Source organism: Panthera leo, chromosome D2, assembly GCF_018350215.1.
Source record: "Panthera leo isolate Ple1 chromosome D2, P.leo_Ple1_pat1.1, whole genome shotgun sequence".
NCBI lineage: Eukaryota > Metazoa > Chordata > Mammalia > Carnivora > Felidae > Panthera > Panthera leo.
Genome location: NC_056689.1, coordinates 55664163 through 55685438, shown reverse-complemented (window position 1 = coordinate 55685438; position 21276 = coordinate 55664163). Strand labels below are relative to the sequence as shown.

The 21276-nt window shown below is 43.5% G+C and overlaps 1 protein-coding gene across 2 annotated transcripts in view; it reads right to left on the bottom strand.

The window, feature by feature from the left end:
• Positions 1–4295: 4295 nt before the first annotated feature.
• LCOR (ligand dependent nuclear receptor corepressor) overlaps positions 4296–21276 on the bottom strand; it is a 144407-nt gene continuing 127426 nt past the window's right edge. For both annotated transcript variants that reach the window (XM_042908159.1, XM_042908158.1), the window contains one exon: positions 4296–16996. In XM_042908159.1, the coding sequence (XP_042764093.1) occupies positions 12667–16996 (4330 nt within the window). In that variant the 3' untranslated portion in view covers positions 4296–12666. The remainder of the gene's footprint in view (positions 16997–21276) is intronic.

Here is a 21276-nt window from a genome sequence, read left to right as displayed (position 1 = left end):
GAGGCAGCACGTGTAGGACACCTGCCCTTGGAACTCTCTGGTCTTCATAAAGTGGCAGAGGAGGTCGGTTCTTCCCAAAGGAGGAAGGGGAGGTCTGGGGGATGGCTTGGTCATAGCTCCCTGGGGATGTGAGTGCAGCGGCAGAGCCTGGCCCTGCACAGCACATGCAGAGATCTGGGCGGGGGAGGGGTCCTCGTCCTCATTTCCCCTCAAGTATCTGGAGTCACACCCAGAGTTTGTGAACAGAGTCACATCCACATTTAACCTGGCTCTGAAGGTTTTAGTTCACTGGGGCAACAGATTAGAAAGCAGTACGGTTTCTCAAACTGTCCTGTAAGGTTAACCTGAGTGTCACTAGAAGAGTGGTTCGTAGGGATCAGTGGAGAAAGAAAGCAAACACACTTCTACAGTAGTTCTACTACGACTCCAGACTGTAGAATTGCTCTTAGCAATTTTTTAGGATGCATGACCTGAGCATCTAGGTGAGGCCAGGTGCTGGCAGTCGGGCTGGGCAAGGCCCCCACCACCAAGGAGACCCACCTGGTTCTCCTCGGATGCCAGGATCAGAGACTGATTCCCCACTAGATCATGATGACGGTTACACAAGTCATACCTGAACAGCACATGGTCACCTTGAAAGTGGGCGGTGATGGTAACTGCAGTGTCTGCAAAGCAATTAGGGATTTGGGAGGAAATGTAATGAACTGGGTATAAGGAAGAAAATGGGTTAAAATAGGGTTGTAAGCTCAAGTGTCTGGCCAATAGGTTACCTAAGTAAATGGGCACCTGCCCTTCTGGCCCATCATTTGTATTACCACTTCTGATGTAGCAGCGGGTAACAGACCGATTTCCCTACTGTTAAAGAAAAAAGGGACAAATGGCAGCTGACAGGGACTTCTGGTGACCTTAGAAGCACATTTTCCAATCTGCTGAGCTCTACCTGATTCGTACCATGCACTAACTTTATTAGATGTTCATTATGATTTTTAAAAGAGAAGCCAGAAACCAAATTTTATGTAAACCCTCACAGTTCATGTGTACAGATAACTTTTTTAAACACTGGGCTCAATAAAATACAACTGTGAGCCACCAGTTTGCAACCTCTGAATTAAAGGAAAGTAAGTAGCAACTTTAACAGTTAAAAGGAAATCCCCGACCAAGGAAATGAGCATAGCAGGGCTTGGTTGGGGAGTGGAAGCAACAGAAAGAATGACCAGGCTTCCAGCTAGAGTTGCCAAGTTTTCCCGAGATTGGTGCTAAAGCATGTCTGTCACCCCTACACTCTGTGCTCTCAGAGCTAATTTTAGAGACGTCTCCTCACCCCAAGCCAGTCAGTCTGCACCTCTCCGGCCATATTCTAGTTATCCTCCCATGGGATGAATATGGGAGGAAAAGAAGTCTATTTTAACCATGAAAACTCCTAATCTGGAACAAGATAAATTCTCCAAATTCAAGTGAACAGAGGTGGGGTTATTTTCACTGGATATAGTTCTGCATGTCAATGGCCACCGTCATGTAACGTATTCAGGAAACCATGGCTGACTCCGAAAGGAAATCACTGGCCCACTGGACCCTTACATAAACCCCTCTGAAGCAGAACTGAAAGAATATAGTGAAACAGGTCATGGGGCTAGTAAATGTAAATGCCAACGTTCTGCCCTTCCCCAACATGGGCTACACAGACAGCCGGGCAGCCCCCCTTGGCAGCTGTGCATATCACCCTGGTATTTAACAGTGGCTTACCTGGTTCACCAGGTCCCCCGCCCCTCAGGATGAAGCACTGGCACCTTTCCAACTCCACCATGGGAATTCCAAGGATTCATCCGCGGTATTTTCTTTTCCCCGAAGTTAGGCATACCTCACAAAATGGCCTCAGATCTACCAAACAACATTCCCTTAGGTCCCAACACCGTGGCCGAGGCAGAAGTATTAGAAGTATTGTCTTTTGGTTCCTTCTGGCAACTGCTCAACTTTGCCACAGGCTACAAGTTGAATCCTGGGCTTCAGTGCATTCTGTTCCCTGTCCAGTAACTACACAAACACACTTTAATATCAAAGAAGTTTAATACGCTGCAATAAAATAAGCGCCTAGAAAAAGCTCATGGAATAGATGTCAATGTTAGAGAAATCCCTCCCACACATCCTCTAGCTCCATACCCCATCCCTCAAAACCAAACAAGAAAATCTGAAACAACAAAGGAAATCCGTCCAAGCTTGGATTTCAGTGAGGGCCCCTTTACCAATAACAAGAACACAGTTTCCTACATGGCCTAATAGGAAAGTAAAACACAGAAGCACAAAAAGTCCACAAGATTTCAATATTTAAGAGACTTGGTACATATTCAAAGTTAAAATAACTCCAACTTTTATAGCTATACATATTGTTTTAAAGCAACTTAATATATTTTTAAATTTCATATATACACTCTCAAAGGTTCTTCAGGTGAGGTATGTAAACATTGTCTAATGAAAAATTTTCAATGTTTCAAACCAACAAATTCACAGCATACATTGAATTTTCATCCATTAAAGACACAGTATTTTCCTACACTCACTAACACAGTGGAAATCCAGGCCCAAGGATACACATCTATCATCCAGATGAACATTTGTAGAACTTCTCAATTTACTGCTTTTGGAAAGACCACCTGCACACAGGTTAGGGGCACACACTTGGTACCGAGAATCCAGAGACTCTCTCCTTAGGCATCTGGATCACTGGCTAAGACTCACAAGACAGCAAAAAGGAGCACATCTGAACAACTACAAGATTGACCTCGGCAATGACAACACTGGGAGGAACCAGAAAGACCTTAAAGGAACGGTAGAGATTCATCTTAGAGCTCCCTGGATCCACAGCCGGATCAGCAGCCCCTGCCCTAATCTCATTCTGAAGGGTCGTGGCCTAAAAAGAATAAAAACCCAACACGGCACCTGAGCTTCAGTTAAATTGCATGGGCCTCCTATGGCCCCTTGGCCCCTGAAAGGCATGAACTCTAGCCTAAAGTAGGACCCTGGGCTGTGCTTTTCATACAGGTTGGGGTTGAATTCCTTACTACCATAACGCATATGGGAAAATAATGCCATGAGTTCACAAAGACGACCACTGCCTGCACACAGGCACTGGCCGATGACCTTGGAGGAGCTCAATTTTGAAAACTACTTGTTCCCTGAGGGTAAACAGCAGGCTTCTATTGAGATTAAGTGAGGCTAATAAAGGGATTATTTATTACAAGGTAATAAACACGTGGGGAGCCTCAGGCCAGAGTTCTATTTTACTCGCACATAATCTACGACGCCCCCTCCCCGCCCTCCCACCACAGTAGTCACCTTCCCAATGACACAATATAGGTCAGTTTCTTTCCTCTTGCTTGCTTTCAGGCTCAGCAGTGGAAAGTTTTATTCTAACGCACCCACTTCAATCTAAAAAAACACTAGTGAAAAATTCCAAACACCGTCATAAATACAAAAGAGAAGACATATTCCAAAAGCCTAAAAAACTACATTATTCTATTAATGGTTATTCGGGTGTGGGGTATTTTTCATAAAGTTTAGGACGGTCACAAGGAGAGGCTGCTAAACAGCTTAGAAACCTGTTGAACTGGACACGCTGGGAGAGGAGGGACTGCCTTCCTTGCTCCCATCTAAACGGCTTAACCCCAGACATTTCAAACCCAGGCACAGAGGAGGATCACAGGAAGTGGGCTTAGCTTTCCAAGGTAGGGCAGATAGACTCAAAGGGCTTTTAACTGTCAATTTAAAATTTTAATGTAAAAAGTTCTTATGTTCACAGCCAAATGAGCTTTGCCTCGACTAGATTCTGGAAGCCCTGCAAATTCATGGAAAAATAGATCAGTTTTCAATCTCTATGCCCAATTTTTGATGTGTCTGGTGCTGGCAGATTTCTCATCCATTGCTAGAGTTGTAGGACATGAAGAAGCGTGCAGACGAACAGAAGCAAAAATTCAAGTACAGCCACCTCTCCGGCAAAGGCAAGAGGTCTTAGCAAGAGCTGTTCTACCCCCACCCTATCCTCTGAGACAAGGGCCAACGCAGAGCCCAGAATAAATTGTTATTACCTAGGATCTTATTGCTTATGGGCAACACATCAGAAAGAACACCTGGAAATCTGCTCTGCAGATCTGGGAACTGACCGGTTTATCATACATATATAAATATATATATCATATATATATATATCATATATATATGATATATATATATGATATATATACACACACACATATTATATATATATATATATATATATATATATATATATATATATATATGGCATAACCAGATGAGAAGAGGGGGCAATTAAAGCTTGGATTTGATGTAGAGTTACAGATCAAATGCCCCACACAGCTCTCAACCTGCTGGTTTTTGTTCTTTCTCCATGTGTGAACTGTGTTATGAAAGGAAGTCCACTGCTCAAAATATAGTCTTCTACAATACTACAATGCAAACCAACATCACTCAGAACATGAATCTGTATACAGCACGTGTAATAAATATTTTTAAAAAACTATTTACAACATTACTTCTTGTGAACATTAGATGAGAGCAAAATTTATTTCCTCCTGCAAAGGTTAAAAAAGTTTTGACGGTCTAGTTCAGTGCTAAATTCCCTGGCACCTAGTTACCCATTCACATTTCATCTTAAAATCAGATTTGCTTACAAATAGTATCTTAGAAAAAACATTCTCCAGCATTGCTGTTCAAGTGTCCTCCTCGTTTGTTAGAAAAGACAAAGGGAGGCCATAAGAAAATATGCAAATTACGGTTCAAGCGGATGAGAACCTCCCCCCACCCCACCCCCACCATGTGTCCAGTCCCAAGCTCTCTGGTCTTGGAGCCGTGGTTCTCAGTCCAGCCAGCTGCGGAGAATGAGAGTCACGGCTCAGACAGAGGTGCCCAGGAATGGGGCACAGAGAAGAGGAACACGATCATAAAGCATCCGTTCCGTTAAATCTAGGGGTGCTCTGAATTGCAGACCAAGACTCCTGAGAGGTAAAGCTGCACACACCTTAGAGCAGACGGTCTCCTCCTGTAACCACGGGTGACAGGTGGGGCTGGCCACATCTGCACAGATGTTTGCTGAGACAGGGAGAAGGGGGAGTGCAAGGGGGAAGACAAGGAGGAGGGTGAGGAGAAGGAGGGCTGAGGTGCTCAAGAGTACTGTCGAGGTGCAGAAGGAAACGTGCTTATCTCCCATGGTTAATGAATGTGAATAGGTGTGTGTCTTTCACAAACATGAGAAAGACTAAAAATACATCTTAATGCTTTCTTTAGGCAACCAGTGGTTTCTCCATAGCCCCACAGGTATGGGTTTGGAGTTCCTTGGGGTTACAACTAAGGCTCGTTTCCGTGGACAGGGTGTTGAGTGGACAGTTGGAAGGGATCAGCTGCGTATGCAAAAAAAGTGGGCAGCTTGAGGCAAGCCCCGATGCCATGCCTGGCACAGCCATACCAGTTGTGGGAGACTCACTTTGTTCTGGGATGGGATGACAGTGGATTCCCAATCCACTCTGGGTCTGCCCAGAGTGAGGGTTTTGAGGCGGCACCCTTCTGCCTTCACTGTGTTGTTTGGGGGTTCAATGGATGAGCAAGGTAATTGGGGAGGACAGGTGGCTAGAAAGAACACTTTTTTGGAAAGCCCTTTCGACAGTTAATTTTTTGTTGTTAAAATAAATACTTTCTATAGAAGCATTTGAACAGGAAAATACCACTATTTACACAGTGAAATAAATTCAACAGTGGTGAATGTAACTGTGTATTACACCGTGTATTTGAAACCACAGTCAAGAACACAGTCTCCTAGAACACTGGTGAAACTGATACCCTTAAGATACAGTGGCCTTAAAACGAATCCCTACCTGTGGTATAAACATACATAATTATGCAGATCTTGTTTGTATGGCATCTTTCCCACAAACTACCTCCCCAATACTACAGCTTCAGCTGCAAGACAGCATGAGGTGCAGATTATAGAAAACAAGTGGGCTGAAAAAGTTGATAAATTGAAGAGTATTTGGACTCAACGGCTAAATGCTGGAAGGAAAATAAAGGGATATGAAAAGAAAGATGCTTCTAGTATGACACGTATGTGCTCAGTGACATGCTTGGGAGGTATGGTACTGTCCCAGAGAAGATACCTCCTAGAAGGGGGCTGGGCGGCACAAGCAGAAGAGGAAGAGAGGAGGGGCCAAGGATGGCTCCTCAAGACGAGCTGAGCCAGGCCAGAGAGCTCGGAACTTCTTCAGACTACAGCTGCTGGTGTGCCAACAAGGGGCCATCAACATGCAGGTGTTCACGAGAGGGCGGAGGGAGGGCAGGCTGGACTTGGGTTCAAATGGGCACGGGGGTCATTCGTTTAGGTTCACAAGTAGTGGCCAGAGCTTGGGGAGTGAGCTTGCAAGTGTACAACAAAGGAAAAAGGGTGCTAGAGGGTGAAAGGGGCACGCCTGTTCTGGCCAGGGGAGGCACTGTTCTGGGATTCTGGTTCATTACCAAATCTGTTTGTGGGCAGCACTGCCACAGAGGAGACGTAAAAGACTTTGCACTTCTGGTTTTAACTACTTATCCTAGTAGATCAGATCACGATTCAACAAACATTCAATCAACGAAGAGGGATCTTTTCTTCTTCTTTAGTGCACAAGCATCACTCAGAAATAACGTGCAACAGCAGCTGTGTGCCGAGATGAACAAGTGAGACCCCCTAAAAGGAAGGATGTGGTGCAGTGCTGGATTATGTGAAAAAATGTTTGTGCCTAGCTGTCCTCATATTTTATCCTGAACAATGTACTGCAAGGGTCAGTAAAGCTTTTTGTAAAGAGCCAGGTGGTGAATATTTTACATTTTAGGCTGTGTCCACTACATATGGTTTCTGTTCCTTTTTTTTTTTTTTTTTTTTTTTTTTTTTTTTTTTTTTTTAAATATAATCCTTTAAAAAATAAAAGGTAAAATGCATTCCTCCAACCTCCGGCATACTATAAGACCATGAGCACCTGTTTCATTGTTGTTGCTCTTTCATGGGCAGTCTATACCTTCACGTCCCTTGCCTACTGACCACCTTGCATTAAGTGGGATGGTCTCAGGCCGGTGAGAAAGCCTCTGTGCGTCACAGTGCTTGCCAGGCGGGACTAACTACACAGCCGTCCCTCTAGACAACAAAGCTGAGGGTGTCCCCTAAGCACCGAGTGTATGCCACCAGGGCTCTGGGAAAAGGAAGATCGGACAGACAGGAGGTAATGGAAGGAAACGACCAGCTTTGGCTCAATCCGAAGAGCAAAAGCATGAGCAAGTGCACCCTCTGCAGAAGTGCCCTGGGTGCTTCCCTGGGTCCCCAGCACGACAAGGCAAAGCCCTGCATCAGAAGTGTCATCAGAGAGCTCTGGGTTTCTGCTTGAGTGTGACTTATTATCTCTAAAGGAAAGAGGTCAGACCTTCAAGTCTTCCAGTATGTCCACTGTAGAACAAGAGGTCGAACTGTTCTGACATTTCACGGAATGAACTGAAGGTTGCCTCAAAAGGCTTTTCATAATTCTGCTTGTTTTAAATGCAATAATCTTTTTATTTTCATTTTTTTCCCTGAAAAAGGATTTGGGAGCAAGCCCAGGGAAGAATACTTACTGCTGGGGTGTAAGGACTGCCTTGCTGATGTGATTATAGACCCGATTTTATACTGACAGAAAAATTTCCAGTATTTCAGTGGGTATCAAGCAATAAGAAGACAAAAATTAATAGCTGAGAAGTCAAAACGATAACTGTCTGTTTCAAAATAACCGATATAATCAGTGTTCTGGGGCCACTGACAGAAATTTTTTCACTGGCATGACATTCAACTTCCTTTGGGAAAAAACCAGTATGGAAGTTTATCCTTGAGTTCTGGGGGACGGGGAAGACCAACAGCCTGGAAGCTGACTGGATTTGATGCAAAGACATAATGTACAACTTCTCAGTCACACTCAGGTTACATAATATGCCCCAATTTTCTATTCTTTCCTAAAAGCACGTTCAAAGCCCCTAGTTTTCATTTGCTGGCTTGCCTTTAATAAAATAATTTTGAAAGGAAAGTATATGACTAAAAAAATACCAGTGCTGATACATTTTTAGTTTCCTAGAAGCTGGCCCAAAATATTACATAATAAATACCTTGGGTTAGTGACTGGACTTTGTTTTCCCTTCTGTGAAAAGGCTTTTTCCGTATCTAAATATCTAAATGAGAATACCACAGTATTCTCAACTAATTTTGAGAAAAACCAAATCTTGGCTTACCTTAGGAACAAACAAGACGTGAGGCCGGAGTCAAGTCTATGATAAAGGCTGAGTGAAACGAGAGGCCAGGCCACATTTACAACTCTGAAGCCCTGTTTGCTCACGGGGTCTGACTCTTGAGGCTAACAGTGGCCTCACTGTGGCTGCAGTGACGGGCGGTTCTAAGAAGGAAGGTATGAGGCTACGGCAGCTCACGAGTCAGGAGATGGCAGTCAGGGTGCTATAGCAATATACCGTGTCTCCTCTGTAGCAAGAGAAAATAAAGAAGTGTAAAAAGAAGAACAAAACTGAGGTAAGATAAGGGGGAAAAGAAGAAGAGGACAGAGAGGAGAGGAGGACAAAGAAAGGAGAAGATCAATCAGGCAAAATTTGTTAGTGAAAAAGGATTATTTTCTTAAGCAAGGAGGGTCAACAAACTTTTTCTGAAAGGTCCAGACGGTAAATCCTTTAGGCTTTGCAGGCCCTTGGTCTCTGCTATAAATGTGATACTCTGCTGGAAAGCTGCCAAGGAAAATACACGAACAAATGGGCATGGCTATGTTCCAATAAACTTTTATTTACAAGAGTGACCAGCCCATATTCTGCAGACCCTTGATCCTCTGTAAGCCAAATGACAGTTTGTGCGGGCTGACAGAAAACCAATAGGAACGGGTGTGGCTCCCCGGCCTAGCACCCCGGGAAATTCCAATACAGTCCCTGGTGCAGTGACAAGCCACCAGCCTTGCTGATGGTGGTACTTACAGAATCTCCGACCTGCATCATGTAGCACGCTGTCTTTCCCACTTAGCTCTCGGGTCCTTCAATCAGCAGGAATGCTGCCCATAGAGGGGGGGTGACAGCTTCAGCCCTCACCACGAATCCACCACGAGGCAGGAAAGAGACCAAACCTCAGTTCAAAGCAAAAGTCTTGAAGTGATGTGTTTCACTGATGTCCTATCTGAACAGCGTGTGATGCACAGAGGAGCCCCTCAGAAGCAGCACCTATGAAGAGATGAGGACCTGCACCTCTCCTAGCCGCACTACTGCAAGGATGAAACCCACAGTCCAAGATTACTGTTTTTAGATAAGGCTTGTGTAGAAATCTTTAATGAAGGACAGATGCAACAGAATTAACCTAAGGGATCCAAGGGACTAGCAACTGCAGATTAACACACACCAGTGACATTCCAATGCGGGAAGCCTTAAGAGCAGACTAAACGTTCATTGCCTTCCTGCTGTGCTGCAAGATTGCTATGAGGGAGGCTCTGGACCCTGACTGGGGAGCAGTTTCCATGTTGTCCTCCCAAACCCAGGGAGCCTGAAGGGCTAGAAAATGGGGGACAGAAAATGGGTCTCCTGAAGAGGGCCCAGCTCTGGGGAGCTATGGTAGAACTTCAGTCATTGCTCCGCAGGCATCCTGCAGCTCTCCCAGAAGCTCAGAGGTAATACCGGCGTTCTCAGGTCATCAACTTCAGCTCCATCACTGGGACAGTCAGAGTATAGGCCCAGGAGCAGAGTTTTCTTTTTTCTTAATTTGGAATCTGGAATGTGGGACAGATTGCCTTTGCATCTGGTGGCAAGCCATACTGTGAAGATGGCTATAAAAAGGAGGTCTTTGTGAGACAGGGGAAACAAGGGGGAACTTGAGTCAATTCCAAGTCTGGCTTGGAGGTGTCTAGGAGACAGTTTGCCGGTATCGGCTGTAAGAGTAAAAGGGTGTTCCAGAGCCAGCCCTCAAGTTTGTTTGTTTGTTTTCCTTTCTTCTATTAGCAAAATTAACTGAATCAGCAAAAATGAGATTCAACAAATATAAAAATAATTCTAAGCTTTTAAGTGTTCTAATTACGTAGAATCCCAGTCTATTTAAATGCAGTTACTACTATAAAGTGTAAGTTGAGCCACTGCAGTGTATAAAAAAAGGCATACACATGCATACCTTTCCCCAAATGCCGCCTAAGATGGGAAGAAAGGCTATTATCTTGAAGTAAGCTTTTTAAAATGAAAAAGCACTTAGAAAAGTAATGGAATGGATGACAGACCCGAAACTGGAAGAGTTCCACCCACTCACACTGCCTCACACCTCTCCCTAAGTTAATCCAAGCACCGCTACAATGCAGTCTACGTGCAGCTAAGGGGGGCACCTTGAGTATACGCACAGGAGTCCGCACATGTCACATTGGCAGACCTCAGCTGGTTAAGTCACCACAAAAACAGTATCCAGTGACGACTATATGAAAATATTTTTTTTTAACTTTAAAACCACTTTTAAAAGATCAACCAAACCTACTCAAAAACATACTAATGCTTCTGTGCAACTTAATGCTGAGAAAGGGCTGCCAACATACACACTCAGCAGTTTTATTAATATAGGTAGCTCTTGAATGGCCAAAGTCAAAGATATTAAAAAGAAAAAAAGAGACTCATGGGATAGGAGACACTGGAAAAAAAAAAAAAAAAAGTCAAGGCTTCACTGAAGATAGTAAGCTTCCTTACCTATGAAATTCAATGCAATTTTCAATTTCCCATGAATCACATGCTTTTCTCCAGTCCTATCCAGTCATCAGAAGTTTCCATTATATACAGCAAGCTTTTCACAGAATGGGTAGAAGGCCTGTTTTATCATGATTTGGCTGAACTATACATGAAAAAAGTCCACCCGGGTTTACCTAAACAGATCTGAACAATCTAAATGGAAAACTTTTAGTAAAACAGACAGGGTGGCACCTGTCCACACAAGCCTACTTCTGTGACGGAGCATGTTAGAGAAGTTGGCTGAAGCTTTAACAACCAAGCCTTTTTTGTAGAGTGGCCCAGTGGAAATGTGGAAGTCACACTGTGTTATAATGGAGCAATGTTACGGGCATCAAGGGAAAGCCCATGCAACCACCTCAGGCGTCACTCAGGAAAGGCAAACAACATTAGTTAAAACACCGCAGCTCTCAATTCTGAGCCATGGAATAGAGCCTGACGTGATAGAGGCGGGAGTGATACCACAAGCATTAACTACCAGTATGGCACTAACCAATTAGAATGCTAACACCCACTCTAACCATGTACGTTCACACTGGAGCACACCAGCTGAACGTCAGCTCCGGGTGGGGGGAGCGCTGCAGGCCCACTATGAGACGGGGCTGCTTCCTCCAACAGCAAAGTTGCTCTGAACTTTACATAACTCTGTGCTGTTTAGACCTTTCTGAGCCTCATGCCAAACTGGTTTTGGGGATACTCACAGAGACCCTGGGCCACATTTAAACCATCTGGCCTGTGCTAATTACCCAGCTCATGAACGAACGCCCTAGCACACTGCATGGCGACAAAGAATCTTACTGCAGAACCGGGGCTGGGAGACATCTGTGGCTAATAACCACAGGCAAATGCACATGCACAAACTCTTAAACTTTTCTATTACTGGAAATAACAACCTGGCTTTCTTTGAATATGGAAGTATTTGGGGTAAGAAAGAATATTAGAACAGTCACTCTTATCCTAATTGTCAAGTTACAGTTACAAGATGAAAAAAAAAAATCCTACATTTTTTTTTCCCCCAAAGTCAGAAGAAAACCTCGTTTAGAGTACTAGCAAGCTTGCAAGGCCAAAAATGAAAAGGATGGCAAGAATCAGTAATGCGAATCACTTGGGGGATGTAAATAATTTTTAGAGGTCATAACCCAATATTAACACCATGTGACGCATCTTCTGTCCCATGGGCACATAATTTAGAATACATTTTCTCAAATGACAAAGGATCAAAAGTGAGAGGAGTGACCAATAATGAACAGAATATGAATTTTTAAAAAGGGGTAACAGAAATATTCATCTTTTATAATAATAATAATTTCCCTCTGCATTCTCTACATACCATAAAAGTGATTTGGTTTAGCTTTCGAGAATCATTGAAACAAACAAACAAGACAGAGAGGGAAGTTCACTGCTAGGGTTTGCAAAGAGGAGTGTCTGTTCAGGTACAGACACTGCAGGGTGGCTGCTGAAAAGCTACTTTTATGTGCATGATGGTGGTCTTCTCGGCTACAGTACAAGTGCTTGTGCATCAAGTATAAAATACAAGCCTTTAATCACATAGATCAGCTTTTTAGCTTTTGTAAATTTAAAAACAAAAAGGATAAATAAGGCACTGTACTTTTAAAAACTAAAACTGCTTGGTTCCAAGTTTAAAACCCAAGGAACAACCAGAATATAATATATAACTTCCCTTACTCAGCCTCAGAGAAAGACTCTGCAAGTTCCCTTCTCCATCTGAGATGCATTTTTCTGACATCTTAAATTGTGATGTTCTCCATTAACTGCAGATTTGAAAGGCTGGATAAGCTTATAAAAGCAGGTTTAGTTAATGCAAAACGAAGGGTTACTTTTGTAGGACAGTTTAACTCTCGGCTACCAGCCTTGCGATCACTTTGTGTCCAGCCGTCTCCGTTTGCCATGGGAAGAGTCCAGCTTTGCCTTCAGCTTTCGCTTTCTCTGGGCCGCACTGCTCTCTGGGGTTTTTGTCAAGGGTCTGGCCCGAGCCTTTCCACTGCTTTGCTTCCTGTTGGTGGCTTTCTGTGGCCTTGAAGAGGATTCACCTGCCCCCTTTTGCTTTGCAGGTTTCGTCACTGTGTCTGAGGCGGCTGGCTGAGCGGGTCTTTTGTTTGTATTTTCTTTTTCCCTCCTGGAGGGAGGGCAGTTCTTCCCAGGGGACTTTTTGGGGATCTTCACTTTATTCTCTTTCAAGGATGTCTTTTTGGGCAGTTGGCTGATTCTGTCCCTTGCAGCTGGCTTCTTGGCAGCAGGGGTTTTGGTGGATCCATCACTATGCTTTTCTTTGCTGGCTTTGACCACAGGTCCCTTGTCCTTCCTGTCCTGAGCGGTGCCGCTTTCTGTCCTCTTGCGTTTATTCTGCACTTCGGCTTTCGGCAAGATTTCAGACATCTGCTTCCCCTTCCTTCCCTTCATTCCATCAGTACTCTTGGGCTTAATGGGAAACCCATCTGCATCCACTTGCAGGGCAAGCTTGGGGGACATCAGAGGGTTGATGCATACACTCTTACAACTCTGTTTACTCTCCACAGCCTGTCCAAATGGGCTCTCCATTTTCTCGTTCTTGATCAAACATTGCTGGGCTCTGAGCTTTCCTCGAATATTGGAGTATTTTCTGAGGATCCGAGTACTGGCTGGGGTAGGTGAATTTGTGGGAGGATGGCTATTTCTACCTTCCTTGACTTCCTCTACAGTGTCTTCAGAATTGGGGCTGAGGCTGACATCACTGCCATCCTCTGGCTCCACTTGGTCAGGATTCTCTCGAAATTTAGCCCAGAGCTTCTGTGTTTTCCAATTGTTTCTAGCAGGAGTAGCTCCAGGAAATTTCTTCAAGTGTTTTTTCAAGCGTTCAGCCTGTAGTGAACTGGGGTACAGGCTGGAAGGAGAGTATTTCTGAAGAGGATGCTTGACAGGGGGGATGTCTCCTGGAAGACGAGTGTTGAGCTTCTTCACGATAACCAGAGACCGGGTTTCAGTTGTCTCTAAGAACCATTTGCAAACATTAGATAACTTAAAGTTTGTCATAAACAGCATCTGAACAGGAGAAAACTTTTGAACCTCCAATGAACCCCGACATTTCCGTGACCTTTTTTTGCTTTTCCAAATCTCCTTTAGTTTATCTGACTTGTTCCTTGATCTTGGCGTTGGCTGGGCTTCCTTTTCCAACTGGATCCAACCTTTCTGGACTCTCATGTACTGAGCATTGAAGCTGGCAATAAGCTCTTGGTTCTCCTCCTCTGCACACCATTCCACAAACTTTGGCTGGTCATCTACCACTGTGTCCACATCATCCTCATGTAAGGGATCTCCACTCTCTGAAGCTTCCTTTTCCTTTGGCATTGGGTTTCCCTGTGTTGCTTCCTTTTCTGAAGTCACTTTTGCAGTGTCCAAGGAGTCCAGAGAATGAGTATGTCTTAGGTTGTAAGTTGAAGAGGTCAGTCTTGTAAGCCTCGGGACGCACTGTGGGGGCCCGGCCGCATCACCACTTCCACTATTTGACAAGCCATGTGCACTGGATGGCACATCACTCTGGTCACCTTTATGCTGGGTGTTTGCACTGCCAACCTCATTCACAACCTCCTCCGTATCGTGTGCAGGAATTGGTTCTGGCTTCTCTTTTGATTGTTCTGGGAAAGTACATGGAATATTTTCTGAGGGAGCATGAGCATTTTTCTCACCTAACTTAGACTGAACATAGATTTCCAGTCTTTCTCCAGGCAGGGGCTGGCCTACTGTGGTTATGGGATCACCGCAGGGGAAAATACCTCCTTCTTCCCCTTTGACCTCTTTAGCCAGCATGTTTTTAAAAGTCTGCCTGGTGATGATCCCACCTTCTTTGCCCTCCTGCTCGGCATCTTTCTCAGAGGGCTTTTCATGGACCTCTGGGTTTTCAGTGTCCTCCAAAGCTTTTGTATGGAAACCGTCAGCCAGAAGACTCTCAGGTGTTGTCTCACCAGGGCACCCTTCCTTTTTAGAACGTTTCATAACAGGATTTTTGGAAACCTTGATCTCAGGACTAGCAGAGGAAGAATCTGAACTTTGACTTCTTAGGCACCTATCAGCAGAAGAGGGATCAGAAAGCTGACTTCTTAGGCACCTGTCAGAGGCCTCAGGGAGTTTTTTAACTTTTTTCTTCTTGTCCAGATTCTCTTCGGGTGAGTCAATGTTTTGATCACACATGTCTCTTTCTGAAGAATGTTTTACGTTACTGCCCTGTCCCTCTAATTTTCCTGTACCACCTGCTGTCTCACTTTCCTCAATTTCGTTGGGGTTTTCATTAGTAAAAGTGCTGCTTTCCTTCAAGAGTGGGTCGGTATCTAGCTCCTGAGTGTCTTCAGTCTCAGCCTCAGTACTGATGCTTTGGTTGTCTTCAGCTTTTCCCAGGCTCAGAGGAGGCTCCAAGCCCACTGGAGGACTCTGACTTTCTGAGCAAGGAGGACCTTCCTCTCTACTGACTGTTTCAGGAGAAGAATGAGGCCCGGAAACAACATCTTCATTGCCTCCCTCAGAAGTGCTCTCAATAGAGGAAACCAGGTGACAGTCTTGGGTGACAGTCCCCTCCTTGATTTCCAGCAGTTTGACTGGCTGCTGGTCTCGTTCAGGGGAAGCTATCCCACTTGCTGTGGGAGTTGAGACCATGGAGCTGCCTTCTGGCGTGTCCTCTTTGGGAAGGTGAACAGGGAGAGGCGACACCAGGCTGGAGGCTGTTGTTTCCTTTGACCTAGGAGAGCTGCTCGGATTTGGTTTATTTGTCACGGGGCAAACCTCAGGCTCTTGAGATTCCTTTTCCGAGGAAGCATCTCTGTCTCCTTCCTTAAGGGAGATTATTTCTTTACTAGGTTCTTCGTGGTCATCATCTCTGGGATGCTGCACATCCACGGCGGGTCCAGGGGCTGAAAGTGTAAGGGTCTGCTTGGGAGTGACCACTGCCTCCGGCTCCAGGGTTGAACAGCTCGCTTTTTCTTGGGAGTGTAAATTTCTGGCCAGTGTGCGAACAGTTGGCAGCTCACAACAATCACCATTGAAAAAGTATCCCCGAGTACTCTTTCTGGCTGTTTTCCGAGAGGATAATATTGATCTTTGATTCTCAAAGTGGCATTCTGTTATTGGCTGACTGATATAAACGACATCACACTGGTTATCATAATCGTTTATCCTCAACCCTGATGCCCTTTTACTTTTCCGAGCTGTCTTAATGGAGGTCGAGATCATCTTGGTTCGTGAATGTCCATTAGATGCTTTGTGTACAGCTGGCATAGGGCTGGGGGCTAACCAACCATCTTTGGAATGATCAAACTGGCCCTTATCACTGGGATGTAAATGATAACTCACCTTATTTCTTCCTAGTGAGTGAAGATGGTTCTCTTGCTTTGGCCTTGAATCTTGTTCACTGGACTCTAACTCCTGGCGCAAAGGTGTTTTTGAGCTACACAGTAAAGCGTTCTCTTTGTCAGCAGTTCTAGGTGAATTCCCCATAAACCCTGAGTCCCAAGCCTCTTCTGATAAAGCTTTGAATGAATTTCTCTGAGAAATAATACAGCTGTTGCTCTCCTCACTATTCTCAGCTGCCCCTTTTACTGCAATTAGACTTTCTACTAAAGCTGAGCTCTGCATATGGTCTTTACCATCCTCGCGAATTTTCACATTTGTGTCTTGCTCCTGTCCAGTGGTTTGCCCCTCCAAGCTCTTAGAGATGTGGTGGGAGTTTAATGAGGAAGAATTAGATGCAGTGAGGTATCCCAGAGTGGAACTATCCGTTGAACTACCAGAATTAGGTTTAGTGGTTGGAAGTTCAGAGGAATCTTTCTGGGTAACAGCCAAGGCATTCTCTCTCCCATCTACAGACTTTATCTCGGGAGGAGGCTCCTTCAGGGCCTGTTCTGTCACGCGTAGAGGGCTGTGAGAGTCCGATGAGTCTACGAACAAATCTACAGAAGTAGGAGACTTCCTATCGAGACACACAGTATCCTTTTCCTTATGTTTGGTGCCTAGTTGGGCACAGCCGGCACTGCAAGTGGATGCGTCCATTGCTCCAGAATCAGGGTGCAGGTCCTCGTGGCCTGGCTGGGATTCAGTGTACAGATCGTTCAGAACACGAATGAACTGCTTCTGATGATGAGTGCACAGTTTGACCATAAACTTCTCCAGCGGGGACTTCGACTGATTGTTAGAATCTACTGCTAGAGCCTCTGTTGAATTCTCACTAGACAGACAAAGAGAAAGAAGAAATTAGTATGGTCATTCTCCAAAGAAAATTTTTACCCTATGAAATTCACCAGACGTTACTCATGTTGTAAAGAGAATGGACACTCTAAAACTGCTTCTAAGTGCCCAGGTAAATTTGATTCCATAAATGAGGGGTATTTACCTAATTAAAATATAAGGCTAGCCCTGTTATATTCTCAAATTTTAGTAACATCCTTCATACCTTTTAAGAGATCCTTCACAGTTATTTTTATCTTATAGAGAAGAAATATCATTGAGAATAATTTTTTGGAAAATAAAATTTTGGCTACATTAACTCCAGTTGGTCAACATATACTTTTGTTTTAGACCTGGGTATTTCTGTTAAATAATCATTAATTTGTAAGTCCACAACACTGACAAAAACTCAGACACACTATATTGCAAACCTTAGTTTGGAAATATTTAGGGAAATTATAGTTTTAACATGGTTTCTCAGCATGACTAATTGGTTGGACTTATAATTCTGCAAACAGTAATACAGGAACCCTTCTGCTCCCTTCCTGGGGCAATGAGAAATAGAGATCAATAATTTCATAATTCAAATACACTGAAAGATGCAATTATAAGCAGCCTACGTTGGCCTCCTACCTTCCTCACACCCCTCTGGCCTCTGAAGCAGTGTGCTTTTAATGGAAAGAGCACAGATTGTGGAATATGATAAACTCACATTCTACTTCTAGCTCTGACATTTACTATCTACAGGCTCTTAGGTAAATTACTTAACCTCTCTGAACCTTGGTTTCCTCATCTGGAGTTGGAACTCAGTATTGATATTTCAAAGGATTGTTGTGAGATGTCAGAAAGCACACACAAAGCACAAAGCACAAAAGAACAGGCACTCCCCCTTTCTTGACTCAGGGAGATTTTTAAGACCAGGTGGTAAAAAGCTGCTGAAACATGTCTAAATACAAAACCAAACCAAACCAAACTATCGGTCAAATCTGTCATTTAAACTACTCTTCATGAAGGAAGATTCCACTATGTTTTTATTTTCACAACTAGCAAGACAGCAGTTTTAGTCAGCGGTGCCATGGGTATCTGAAAGGACCTACGTGAGACTACAGAATGTAGTCTTCTACATGTCTTAGCAGATGCCTACTTTAAATTTGAAATTGGTCACTGAATTGTGAATAAACCAAGAAAAAAAGATTCTTTCATGCAAACTACATATCAGATAAAGGGTTAGTATCCAAAATCTATAAAGAACTTATCAAACTCAACACCCAAAAAACAAATAATCCAGTGAAGAAATGGGCAAAAGACATGATAGACACTTCTCCAAAGAAGACACCCAGATGGCCAACCAACACATGAAAAAATGCTCAACATCACTCATCATCAGGGAAATACAAATCAAAACCACAATTAGATACCACCTTATACCTGTCAGAATAGCTAATATGAACAACTCAGGCAACAACAGGTGTTGGCAAGGAAAGAGGAAAGAGGATCTCTTTTGCACTGCTGGCGGGAATGCAAACTGGTGCAGCCACTCTAGAATACAATATGGAGGTTCCTCAAAAAATTAAAAATAGAACTACCCTACGACCCGGCAATTGCACTACTAGGTATTTATCCAAGGGATACAGGTATGCTCTTTCGAAGGGGCACATGCACCCCAATGTTTACAGAAGCACTATCAACAATAGCCAAAGTATGGAAAAAGCCCAAATGTCCATTGATGGATGAATGGATAAAGAAGATGTGGGGTGTGTGTGTGTGTGTGTGTGTGTGTGTGTGTGTATACATACATACATACACACACACACACACACACACATACACACACACATACATACAACGGAGTATTACTTGGCAATCAAAAAGAATGAAATCATGCCATTTGCAACTACGTGCATGGAACTAGAGGGTTTTATGCTAAGCGAAATTAGAGAAAGACAAATATCATATGACTTCACTCATAAGAGGACTTTAAGAGACAAAACAGATAAACATAAGGGAAGTGAAACAAAAATCATATAAAAACAGGCAGGGGGACAAAACATAAAAGGTTCATAAATATGGAGAACAAACAGGCTTACTGGAGGGGTTGGGGGGGTGGGCTAAATGAGTAAGGGGGCATTAAGGAATCTACTCCTGAAATCATTGTTGCACTAAATGCTAAGTTGGATGTAAACTAAAAAAATAAAAGAAAATAATAGAAAGGAAAAAAAAAGATTCAGAAATATTATAACAGGTGCATGGGGATGGCGAACTTAAAATTTTTTTTAATGTTTGAGAGAGAGAGCGCAAGGGAGCACGTGCATGCTCGAGTGGGGAAGGGGCAGAGAGAGGGAGACACAGAATCTGAAGCAGGTTACAGGCTCCGAGCTGTCAGCACAGAGCCTGATGCAGGGTTCAAACCTACCAACCGTGAGATCATGACCTGAGCTAAAGTCGGACACTTAACCGACTGAGTCACCCAGGTGCCCCGGTGATGGTGAACTTTAAACTATGTGCTGGCAATAGAGCCAAAATCTAACAAAGAAAAGACAAGACAGAAGGCGACTGGAAAACAGCCTCACTGGGCAGTATGCTTATAATATGTGCATTTTCCTGCCTATATATTGTCCTTCAGTAAAAGTTTCAAAAAGGCAACATCTGAAAGGTCAACAGGAAGAAGCTCCTCCTGCTGTATGCGAATGGCAAATATCTCCTTCCTAAATTTAGAAAAGGGGAGACACCAGTGACACCCTTGGGGGACTGACGGTTAAGTCATTTTCAACTCTCAGACACAATGATACGTACACAGGAGCTTAATACACTCTTCATGCAGCTGCACGCTTTGTAGCTCACAGAGAAATTAGTGCCAGAAGGACCCTTCTGGGACATACCCTGCCGCTATGTCTATCAGACAGTACCAACAGCATAATATGTTGTCACAGGATAGAGCACTGGGAAACAGTGGTGAGTATTCTGCCACTTACTAGTTGTGTAACCTTGGCCAAAACACGTAACCATTTTTGGTCTTAATAGAGCACGTGCCCCCTCTTCCACTTAGGATTAGTGCAAAGGAAAAAACTACGAAGTCATCAGTTACCTTTACTGTCAGCTAATCACATTAAACATACCTCAGTAACAAATAACTCAGAGATGTGCATTAATGCTTTTTTACAACCTAAGGTGAATTTTCTGCATAAAGTTTACACTTCAAGTACCAAACATTTAAAATTTTAAAAACATTTTTGATAGAAGTCTTTTAAAAATTATATCCTCCTCTGAACACAATTTCTTCTTTCTTAATGACTCAGGGGGGTTATCATGTGCACTATTATTAAAGTTTAGCCATTACTTTTATTATACTGAACTAAAATACATTGATAGCTTTAGGGGCTACTCAATTAAGTAAATCTGACTGCCTTAATATGAAAAAGTCACGCTGGCAGTCTGTATGTTACTAAAATGTTTCTTTTTATTGGCTTCCAGATAGTAGCTGTGGCTCGAAGCCCTACTTTTACCTTCAAGAGTGTTTCTGCCTGACAGCTGAGGCAGGCATCTCAAGTGCTAGACTGGTCCTTTAAGTAAAAATAAACAGGCTCTGAAATGATGTTTTCAGGAATAGTTTGAGTAAAGTACATGGATTTTCTAACAACTTCAACTGCTCAGAGGACTTTATTTCTCAGTTTTTGGTTTTTGGAGGTGTTCCTGATGTTACTAAGTGCCTACAAATAAGTGGGATATCACTGCCTTTTCAACGCATAAAAATATATTCTCTAAGTGCACTTTAGCAATACATAAAAAGGTAAAGGGGGTTGGTCAAGGTTTATGAAAAAAGATTAAGAAATATCATGGCATCTTACTGCAGAGAAAAACTGGAGATAAATTGTTCTCCCCACCTTGAGAAGCACAATCATCATCAAAGTGTGAAAATCTTCTGGACACTGCTCCATACCTAGGGCTGTGCTCTGGAAGTAGGCTTTAGTATTTGGGGTGAACAATATGCTTAGAGGGGTGCCTGGGTGGGTCAGGTTAAGTGGTCAACTCTGGATTTTGGCTCAGGACATGGTATCACTTTTCGTGAATTCGAGCCCAGCGTCGGACTCTGCGCTGACAGTGTGGAGCCTGCTTGGGATTCTCTCTCTCTGCCCCTCCCTACCTCTCTCCCTCTCTCTCAGAATAAGTAAACAAACAAAAAGATTAAAAAACAAAACAAAACCAATATGCTTAGAGATTAATGAAATCAAGAGATACCCAATAAGAGGACAGAGTACTCTGAAGAAAACTGAGAAAGCAATT